At 65.4% G+C, this 10,601-nt stretch overlaps 2 protein-coding genes across 2 annotated transcripts; one reads left to right on the forward strand and one right to left on the reverse strand.

Annotated features, from left to right (window-relative positions):
• The first annotated feature begins 361 nt into the window (after positions 1-361).
• PEAK3 (PEAK family member 3) lies at positions 362-4,316 on the forward strand. The gene is made up of 4 exons (XM_087867426.1): positions 362-481; positions 944-1,026; positions 1,441-1,979; positions 3,258-4,316. Exons 2-4 carry the CDS (start codon positions 945-947, stop codon positions 4,038-4,040), a joined length of 1,404 nt encoding a protein of 467 aa, XP_087723552.1. The 5' UTR covers positions 362-481; position 944; the 3' UTR covers positions 4,041-4,316.
• Positions 4,317-6,207: 1,891 nt separating this feature from the next.
• OAZ1 (ornithine decarboxylase antizyme 1) lies at positions 6,208-9,172 on the reverse strand. Its single transcript, XM_045800113.2, is given in 6 exon segments — positions 6,208-6,777; positions 6,888-6,973; positions 7,209-7,381; positions 7,700-7,786; positions 7,788-7,845; positions 8,940-9,172. Coding segments are annotated over 6 exon segments (684 nt in total). The 5' UTR covers positions 9,086-9,172; the 3' UTR covers positions 6,208-6,643.
• Positions 9,173-10,601: the final 1,429 nt, after the last annotated feature.

Genomic DNA, 10,601 nt, shown 5'->3' on the forward strand with positions numbered 1-10,601 from the left:
AACGCAGGAAGGCGCTTGCTTCGTTGGCCCCCCCAGGGGCAGCGGGCGCTGGGGGCTTCTCAGACGACCCCGCAGAAGGGGAAGCAAGAGCCGCAAGGAAAGAGCCGCCCAGTGGCGTTTCTCGCTGCCCGGTTCCCTGCCCTCATGGGGGGTGGGGAGTCCAGCATGTCTGGCTCCCGCGGCCGGCCCCCTCGTGGGGGCTCTGGGGCTGTCCGCACATCACCCCTCCCCCGTGCCACACCCTCTGCCTGGAATGCCCTTTGCATCTCTGAGGGAGGTGTCTGCGGGCAGGCGGGCAGGCGGCTAGCACGTCCTGGGGAAGTGATGCAGAGAGCACCCCCTCCCTGCGGTCTGACAGTTGCACAGTGCTTCCGGGCGGCCACGGGCCACAGGTCAGCCGGACGGGTCAGGGGCGGCAGCACCTGGGTGTTCGACCCCAAGGCCACCCCTGCCCCTGCTCTCGGTCACTCCAGTCCTGCAGGTATGGGCTCCCGGAGGTGTGCTGGGGTGGGGGGGCAGAGGCAGCACCTCGTGGAGGTTGGGGTGACGGGGGTCTGGGTGGGGCAGGGCCGGGGACCAGGCTGCCGAGCTCTGGGAAGGAGGCCCCCCGCACGGGTCCCTGGTGTGTCGTCGGGCCCCCAGCTGACCCTCCCACCCCTGGCATGCCCTCACAGCTGGACATTCTGTTCAGTCCATGTCACAAAACCACAGGGTCCTTCCCAGTGTCCTGAGAAGTTGACGTTCCTGCCTCACCCATGAGGAAAGGAGCCCAGAGAGGGCGACACACCGTCCCAGGGCCACTAGCAGGTCAAGCGAGGCAAGAAGACCGAGACTGCCCCCACTCTCGCCTAGCTCCCCACACCCCCCCACACACCATCGACACCCCATGCATGCCCACCCCCGCGTGCCCCCAACTCTGACCTCCCCTCCCCTCCCCCCGCAGCATGAGCGACCCCAAGCCACCCAGTGAGACCCCTGGGCCTGACGCCCCCACCTGGCCGACTCAGCCCACCTACAGCAACCTTGGTGAGCCCCCCGGGGGCCCGGCTGGGGGACGCGGGCCGGCAGGGGCGGGTGGCTGAGCTGAAGGGCTGAGGCTCTGGTTACCCCTTGGGGAGCCCTGTGCCTGAGGGCCGCTCAGCTCGCTTGCCGCATCCTCCCTAACGCTCTGCTGAGAAAGGAGGAAAGCCGGGATCATCAGCTTGTAACATGAGCAAGCTGGGGTTCACGGGGGCGGGGGGCATCTGGCTAGAGCCACGCAGGGACACGGGGTCGCCTGGTGTGGGCCCCCACCTCTCTGCCACCGCTGCTCGCTCCTCCCTAGACTGGGGATGGCATTCGTGCCCCAGGGGGCCAGTCCTCTCATTCTGTAGCGGGTGCAGCGGTAGTTGGGGGGCCCGAACTCCGCATGTCCTCACCCCCTTCCCCGCTGCCCTCCAGGTGAGGTCCGCGCCCAACTGCTGCCCTCCAAGGCCTGCCGCCCCCGGACATCTGGGCCCCGCTCGACTGACTCGCAGCCCCCGCCCCCACCCCTGCCCAAGAAGACCCTGGCCAGGACCCAGTCCCTGCCCACCCACAGGGTGCCCAGCTCCAGCCCTGCTCCCGCGGGGCAGCCTCGGAGGCCCCTTCTGGGGTCCCACAGTGTGGACGAAAGCCAGGCAGGCAATGGCCAAGCTTGGGCCGCCGGTCCCCCTGCGGAGATGCACTTCCCCTCGCTGGACAGCCTGCTGGGCCTTGCCTTGCACGACCTGCATCGCCCCGAGGCCGTGAGCGCCATCCTGGAGGCCCGGCAGCTGGAGGGCCTGCGCATCGTGCACGCCCGGCTCCAGGCCCGGCTGCTGGGGGGCCGCCCCGGCCCCTGCCACCCAGGCCACGGCTTCCGCCTCCTGGACAGCTCGCCGTGCACGGAGAGTGGGGATGCCCTGTACTACCGCCTGGTGCGGGTGGGCGACGAGGCGTGGCACATGCTGGCTGCCAAGGTGAGCCCGCCACACACACACCCCCGGAACTTTCCCAGGGTCCCCTCTTGGGCGTACCCCAGAACACACAGACAGCTCGGGCCTCCCTGCTTATTTTGCAACTAACGCAAACTAACACCGTCAGCCCTGGGAACCACCTTTCTGAAGCGTGGGGCCGCGGGCCTGCAACTCGCCTGGTCGTCTTAACCCCCCACACCTCCCGGGAGCCCAGGAGCCTGCATTTTAACGCGGTCTCCAGCGAACTCCGGCGCTAGGCAGCCGCTGAGTTCAGCAGGCGCAGGCAGCTGGTGGCCACCTCGTTAATGACCATCATTGGCCACCGTCAAACGTCGGAGCCCTTCCGGGTGCCCTGAGCCACTCTGAGGACCCCAAGATGCCCTGCCCACCGGCTCCCCGCACTCCCTGTGTGACGCAACCATCACCACACTGTCATAAGATCCTTCCGTTTTTATGCGCCACTCAGGAAAAGGAAAGATCCCCGTTAAGCCACCCCGCGTCACACCCACCACCGTTTTGGTGGGTCCCCGGCCATTAGACAACCCGGGCTGGCAGGGGCCCGTCCTTTCCGCACCCTGGAGCACTGAGGGAGCACGGTGTCGCAGGCCTCCTGCGGAGCGGACCATGGGATCCTGGCTGCAGCCCAGAAGGCCCTGGGGGCGTAGTTTTTAACCCCCCCCCCAGTTGATTCTAATGTAATTCCCAGAGCTGATGCTCCCCCTGGCCTTCTAGAAAGAGCTTTGCTGTCCAGTACTGCGGCCGCTGGCCGCTGGGACTTCTGAGCCCTTGAAACAGGGCTGGTCCCCACGGAGATGGGCTGTCAGCTGCACACCAGATCTCCAGGACCCACGATCGAAAAATAGCCACAATGCGAAACACCTCATTAGTAGCTCTGACATCCAAGACTGCTGCGTGATAACGTTTTGGATATATTGGGTCAAATAAAATAGAGTGTGAAATTTATGTTCACATTTCTTACCACGTTTACGACGTGGCTACTGGAGATGTTCAATTACACCGCGGCCCGAGTCGTATTTCTCCTGAACGGCCCGGCCCTGGCCCCTGCGCGGCCCCCTTCCTCGCGCCCCTTGGCAGGCTGCACTTTGACCCCGAAACACCATCCTCCGTAGCACGTGGGCAACAGACCTCCAAATTCACACATAACTCCTGCTGCTGGAGGCCGAGCAGCCGCTTCCCCCTCCCCAACCGCAGTGGGCGCGGGCAGGGCGGGCAGGAAGGCTTCCACGGTCAGGCCCCTGATGGCCCCCCTGTGCCCCTCAGGTGCCCAAGCCGGGAGCAGAGAAGCCCCACCCGTGGGGCCTGGAGCTGCAGGCCTCGCTGGCCCCACACTTCAACCTCCAGGAGCTGTGTGGCCTGGTGCCCGAGGGCGCGCTGCCGGACGTGCCCTGGAGAGGCCCCGTGGTGCTGGCAGCCGAGGTGCCCGAGTGCACAGTGAGCCAGTGGCTGTCAGAGGCGGGCAGGCGGCCGCGGCACGTGGAGTTCCCCCGCCTGGTGGCCCTGCTGCTGCTGCAGCTGAGCTCAGCCCTGGAGCACCTGGAGGCGTGGGGCGCAGTGCTGGCGGAGCTCCGGCCAGAGAACCTGCTGCTGGCGGCACCACGGGGCTGCGCAGCGGCAGGGCCCCCACGCCTGCTGCTGGCCGACTTTGGCCGCGTCCACCCACGGCCCGCGGGACCCCCGGGCGGCCACGCGCGGCAGCTGAGCCGCCTGCTCCGCGTCCTACTCGGCCCTGCTGCGCCCTCGGCCACGCCCTTGGCGGCTGGCCTGGAGACCCTGGCGGCCCAGCTAGCCCGCTGGAGGCCCTCGGCGGCCCAGACGCGGGGTGCGCTGCAGGCGCTGCTCTGGGGGCCTGGGCCTGAGCTGCTCCGCCAGGGAGCCCCGCTAGGGCCCTGGCTGCAGGTGCGCCGCGCGCTGCTGGTCCTGCACCTGGCCGAGCGGGCCGCGGCTGGGGAGGCGCCGGGCCTGGAGGACTGGCTGTGCTGCGAATACCTGGCTGAGGCCACGGAGACCTCCCTGGGCCACGCCCTGGTACTGTTGTGGGACTGATGCCTTCCAAGGGCCTCGCCGAGAGGTAGGCACCCTTCCCGGGACTGGGGCTAGAAGGCCAGTGTAGATTGCCCCCATGATAGAGGGGACACCCTCTTCCAGAAAGAGTGAAGGACTGTGGCCACCTCCTCTCCAATGCCCGCCCCTTCCACACTGGGGACTTAGGCCCAAGTCCTCCCCAGGAAGGCCGGGGGCTGGGGGCTAATGGCCAGTGCCTCCTGAGGCTTTCTGACGCCAGGACGGCCCACCCCTCTTTCAGGGGTGGGCACTCCCTGTCAGCCAAGGTCTGTGTGAGGGTGCGGCTGTTACCCCCACCATCCAGCAGAAGCGAGGCTGCCCTTCCGGTGCTCGAGTCTGAGGGTCACGGCCTCAGTGAGAAGGTGGACACCGTCCTCCGTGCTGGTAGCAGAGCCATCTCTGGCCCCGGAGCACCCCCTCGTGCTGAGGGTGGTCAGTGACTCTTCGTATGAATATACTTGTCTAGACCCGCTTGGGTCTCCAGGGGGAGGGAAGCTCCTAGAACCTGAGACACCCAGCCCACCCAGCACAGCCCGCCCCTGCCCAAGCGTCCCCACGGCGTCCTGTGCCTTCTACCTGCCCCACTCTCTCCACCCACCCTGGCCTCCGCGCTCTTCCTCCGTGAAATTCAATTCCATCCGGCCGCCACACTTCTGCATGGGCCGCTCCGCCAGACTGCCCGAATCTCACCTCCTCTAAGCAAATAAAGTTGCCCCTCCTGGGCCCACTGTCGCTCCTCCCCGTGCCTCCCCGCTCGCTCCCCCGCCAGAGCACCCATCACCCCCCGGAAGTATTTATCTCACGGCCTGCCATCTGGCCACCTCACCCACCAGGCTGAGTTCCCTGAGGGCAGAAGCCAGGCCTAACACACGGTAGGTGTTGAATCACATAGGGTGATGGGATAAACTGGCAAGGAAGACTCGTCAGGGAACCTAAGGGAGAAGGTCTCAGTTCACACCTCTGAAAAAATGGACACACAGGCCCTGAGGGGCCCCACTGCCCTTGCCTCTGGGGCTCCAGTCATGCCCCCTCACTTCCCCTCCCCCGTCATGGCTAACCTGGAGGTTTCTCTCCTGCTCAAGCATCTCCCATGGCTCCTTAGTACCCTCAGAATACAGTAGGGCCCCTCCAGCAGCTCCACAGCTCTCTGGCCGACCCTTCCTGCCACACTGCCTCCCTGGGGAGCTTTCTGACCTCCAGAACTTGCCCGAGCTGTTTCTTCCCCTCGATCACTCTCCCTCTACTCGGCTGCTTCAGACTCCTATTCATCCTTCAACACCCCAACTGCAAAGACCTTCATCCATCCTTGCGCTCCCCCCAGACTGGAGTGTTGTCCAGCTGTCCCTTCAGACCTTTAAAGGCCAGCTCCATCCTCAGGTAACTGGACAGCCTACCCCAGCCCCAAATGTATATTCCAGCCCCTGCAAGTACCTTTCCTGCTCCATAAAAGATGCCTCCTTTTCCAGCCTCTCAGCAGAGGCCTGGAGGTGAATCTCTAGGCCATGCTCCCAGATGTGGCCAGCAGGTGGCGCTGCAGCCCTGCCGATCTTGGGCCTTCAGGACCCCCCCCCCCCTCACCCCAGCGGACCCTCTGCAGGCCCCTCGTCTGCCTTCCTGCATCCCTGCTGTGACCCCCACCGCCAGAGCGCTCCTGCCCCAGCATAACCTTGCAAGGCCCTCCCCCAGGGGTACTAGTGTCCATGGGTCCCACACAGGTGCTAAGGGTGGGGCCCAAGTTCAGATACACCCCCACACCTCAGCGCCTCAAGTCCCAGGCAGCCCAAGCCACACCCCACACATCAACCAGGAGCAGAAGTGAACCAGTTCAGGGAGCAGGAACTCAGCCAGCAGGCAGCGTGGCCATCCCAGATAAGGCACAGGAGCAGTAGGCCCAGGTTTGGGGTGGGGCAGCCAGGCTGCTGCGAAGGGCCGTGAAAACGTGAGGTAGAGGCAGCCCACAGCCCCCGGGGCCTGGCCTTGCATCGGATCCCACAGGCACGGGCCGGGGCCAGAGAGGTGAGGCGGTTCCCCTTGCGGAAGGGGGTCACACAGCTCAGGACACACGCACGCCCCCTTGCCCCACACCCTCCAGTCCGGGGTGGCGGGTGGGGACAGTGGCCGGGGGAACACCACTGAGCCAACACAGGTCTTGGAGGTGTCATCACTTTTATTCAGATTTTTCAGAGCACTAGAAGGGTAGATTAACACCGATCTTTCGAAGATAAGAGACCTAAGATTTCCAAGAGCCGTCAAATGAGAAACTCCTCCTCCAAATACAGGAACAATCGGAATCATCTTAAACCAGCAATAAAAAAGTAAAATATAAACTTTTATTTAGAATTAAAGCAAGTACTTCAGTATCACAAACACAATATTAAACTTCAAGAAATATACCGCTAATTTGGAGTGAGCGTTTATTTGCACAATCACAACATGCGGACGAACCCAGCAGAGATGAGCGGACCTGCCCTCCGCACCCTAGCGCAGCGGTCGGGCCCGCCACCCGCACCACGCGCAGCACACAAGGGACTGCGATCCAGGGCTCCGGCGGCGGCAAAGCGCGAGGGACGCAGGCGGCACTGCCACTACTCCTCCTCACCCGAGGACTCTCTCTCAAACGTGTAGGCCATGAAGCAAGCGTCGGGTCTCTTGGGGACGAGGGGATGCCCCGGTCTCACAATCTCAAAGCCCATAAAGCTGAAGGTCCGGAGCAAGGCGGCTGCAGGGGAAACGGAGTCAGAGCCGCTGCTGGGGCCACCAGCGCCCTGTAGGTGTGGCAAGACCCTGTGTGCCCCACCACCCAGGGCAGCAGGCACAGGAGTCCCCTACCTCTGTCATCGCGGTTCTTGTGGAAGCAGATGAAGACACGGGCGGCGTGGAGCCGCTCCTCCGCGAACTCGAGAAGAACTGCGAAGCTGAAAGGCCGACATCAGCTCCGCCAGCCCTGCCCAGGGGCCCCCAGCCTCATTTCCGGGGAGCACCCCCCCCATGCTGCTGGCATTCCTGGCAGAGCAGCACCCCAGTCACCGCCACCACAGCTCCCCCCACCCCAGCCCCAGAGGCAGATTCTCCCGAGAACAGCTGGCCCACAGAAAAGCCCCAGCACCCCAAAATGAGGAGGGCCAGCCTGGCTCCTGACTCAGCCCTCACCTGTCCTTGCTCCCCTCGGGCAGAGCGCCGCCCGGGATCTCGACGTAGAGGCAGCCGCTGCTCAGCACGGCTCTCCAGTTAATGTGTTTGGAACCCGTGAGCCTGGTCTGGACGTTCAGAATCCTCGTCTTGCTGTTAGACGTTAGTTCCTCTGTTACATTCAGCCGATTATCCTGCCGGAGAAGAGCGCCGACCTGCACCTCACACACCAGCCAGTTCTCACCGCTGGGGCTCCTGCCTGCTGCCTCACCACAGCCAACACTTCGCAGAGCCCCGAGAGGCACAAAAATGACACACATACACCCCCCCCCAGCGCAATGCTGTCTGGACAGGGGAGAAGGGCGCTGGGGCCAGTACAGGGGCTCCAGGGACGCCCAGACCCCAGTGGGAACCCAACCCTGAAGGTTAAACCAAGCCGTGGAGGTGAGAAGCAGGTGCACACAGGTGTGCTACCCCCCCCACCATGGCAGCCAGAAGGACGGGGTACTTACAGAGTAAAATAAATTAGCTGAAAGATTGTGATCCCTCTGACTATTCCCTCGCCCACCTGGGATCTTCAGGGGTGGGTGAGGGACATCAGGAGCACCACCGAGGCCCTGGACCCAGGTTACTACAGCAGTTAGGAGAGACCCTGGAACTGGAAGAAACGGGGCGCTCAGCCCAACTGGGAGGAGCCCCCCCAAGGCCCAACAGAAGGCCAGGGCCCTCCCAGTCACCGCCCTCAGCCAGGCTCGTGTTTACACTGCGAGCCACGGCCACTTCCGCCTGTCAGGGCAGCGGGCCAGCGCTCGGGGCTCGAAGGGCCCCCGGGCTCGTCCCTGCCCCCCCCCCAGCCATCTTACACCAGGCCCCGGGCCTGCCCCCGCCCTAGCCCTCCCTGTCCTCCGAAAGACTTCCCGTTTTCCACCCGCACCGCGTCGACTTCCCCTTCTCCCTCCCGCAGGCCGCGCAGAAAACCGAACCTTCGGCTCTTCCTGGCCTCCGGCAGCCTCCCAGCCGGGCCAGCCTCGAGCGGCGCCCCGGGCGGCACCCCTCCCGCACCCTCCCCACGGGCCTCGGGGTTGCGTCATCGCGGCAGACGCGGCCCGCGGCCCCGAGGGAGGTTTTCACAATCGGCGCGCTCGGCAGCGCCAGCAGCCATTTGCTGCGCAGTGTAAACAGGCCCCAAAGTCGCCTCCATTTTGCACGGCTCGCGTCTGGGTCCCCCCCCCCCATCCGCGGCCCGACGGCCTCCGGGCTCAGGACCGCGTCCGCGGGCCGCCCCCCCATCTCCACGGCCAGCCCACGGGGCGCCGTCAGAGACCCTGCCACCTGCCGCAGACGCGCGTCGTCGGGGAGCCCTGGCCCCGGGAGGCGAACACGACCGCCCCCCGACGAAGGCGGCCCCGGCCGCGTCTACGTGGCGCCCTATGCTCCGCGCTCCCTCGGGGGGCCCGGCGGGGGACCCCCGCTCGGTGGCGCTGCTCCCCCGTCTGCCCCCCCCCCCGCGGCCCACGGCAGCCGGCCGCGCCCGCCTCGCGCCCACCCCCCTACCCGCCCCCCGCCGGGCCCCCGGGGACCCCGAAGCGCCCCCGGCGCGGGTGGCCGCCCGCTCCGCCCCCGGCGCGATTGTGGCCTCGACAAAGGGGCGGATCTCGCGCTCCCGGGACCTCCGTGGCGCCCCGCGGCCGGCTCCCCGCGAGCCTGCGCGGCGGCGCTTCTGGAAGCTTCGGGCGGGGGCGGGGCGCTCACCTCTCGCTGCTGCGGCCTCCGCGGCTGTGCAGGCTGAGGAGCGGCATGGTGCGGGTGGCGTGGACGGTGGTGCTGGGTTTATCCCCTTCCTTCTCTCTGGCGAAGCAGTGGCTGTTGAGGATCCGCTGCAGGGAGGATTTCACCATCCGGCCGCTGGGGTCCGAAACCAGAAAACCTCCGCTGCGCTTCTCCGCGCCGCCGCCGCTGCTCGCCGTTCGCAAAATGGCGCCGCCGCCGCCGCCCGCCTTTATAGGCGCCGCGCCCGGGCCACGCCCCCACGCCGCCTGGAACGCGGCCGCGCGAGGGGGCGGGGCCATGGAGCCCCCTAGAATTCCAGGCGCGCCCGCCCCTCTCGGCGTCTGATTGGCGGACGGCCAAGTGTGGGGCGGGGCCAACGCAGGTCCCACCCCCTCCATCGCTGGCGTCTCTCTGCGGGCGCGGGGGAGGCGGGGCGCCGTGGTGTCGAGAACGCGGCGCGCGCGCCCCGCCCCCATCAGCGGGGCCTGGGGTCAGGGGCGGGGGTCGTTGCTCTCTGCGGGTTTTCCGGAGGCTGGCGGTGGCGGCGTCTCCGCCGTGGCCGTTGTCGCCCTCGCTGGGGTCCCTCCCCCAGTGGGGCCCCCTGTCCCGCGAAGCTCGGGGCGACAGAGGTCCCCGTATTCGCAGGCAGAGGTCCCAGAGCCCCCACCCCGTTTCTTTCCGTGATAACTTCGGAAGTGTCGGTCCGGCGGTAGTTTTCTGGGTTCGGTCTTGCACGTTTCAGAACAGCCGCAGTTAAACAGAGAACCTTCCATGCTGAAGATACTCGGATTTAGTGAAATCGTGCTTGTCGCGTCCGAGCTTAGCCAACGACCCTCCGGCTCGCAGAGAAACTCAGACCCTTCCCGGAGGAACGCAGACCCCTCCCAGGTCAACGTAGACCCCTCCCTGGGTCAGTGCAGACCCCTCCCCGGGTGAACGCAGACTCTTCCCGGGTCAATGCAGACCCCTCCCAGGTCAACGTAGACCCCTCCCTGGGTCAGTGCAGACCCCTCCCCGGGTGAACGCAGACTCTTCCCGGGTCAATGCAGACCCCTCCCCGGTGAACGCAGACCCCTCCCGGGTCAGTGCAGACCCCTCCCCGGGTGAACGCAGACTCTTCCCGGGTCAATGCAGACCTCTCCCCGGGTCAGTGCGGACCCCTCCCGGGAGAACGCGAGCTGTCCAGGCAGGGGTCCTGCTCCAGAGCTTGAAGGTGGGAGCGTTGCCGGTGACCGAATGGTCCGCTGACCTTGCAGATCCTGCTTCCGTTCGTGGTTTTACTTTCAGGCCCAAGTAGAGGCTCAGGAGAGCTAGGTGGGACAGAAGCAACTGCTGTCTCTTTGTCTTAAAAATCGTGCCTCTCGTTTTTATCTCATTTTTATTTCAATCTACTGTGTCCGTTTGGATTAGAGACACAAACTTTCCCCAAAGAGACCCTGAATGATTGCAAAACCCACAGGAGCTTTCTCTCCAAAGCACACGCGCTGAATCCCCGTGTGTCTCTCAGTTCCCTTCCAGGGGAGATGCGGTGTTTATTACTCTACAATACTTCCAAGTAAAAACGGCCTGGTTACAGCTTCCGTACATGCATCATGAACACTCCACAAAAACTCTAAGAATTGCTTGTGTTGGGCCAACCAAGGA

The sequence above is a fragment of the Ursus americanus genome, chromosome 14 (assembly GCF_024610735.1).
Source record: "Ursus americanus isolate L20-20 chromosome 14, mUrsAme1.1.p, whole genome shotgun sequence".
Taxonomy (NCBI): Eukaryota; Metazoa; Chordata; class Mammalia; order Carnivora; family Ursidae; genus Ursus; species Ursus americanus.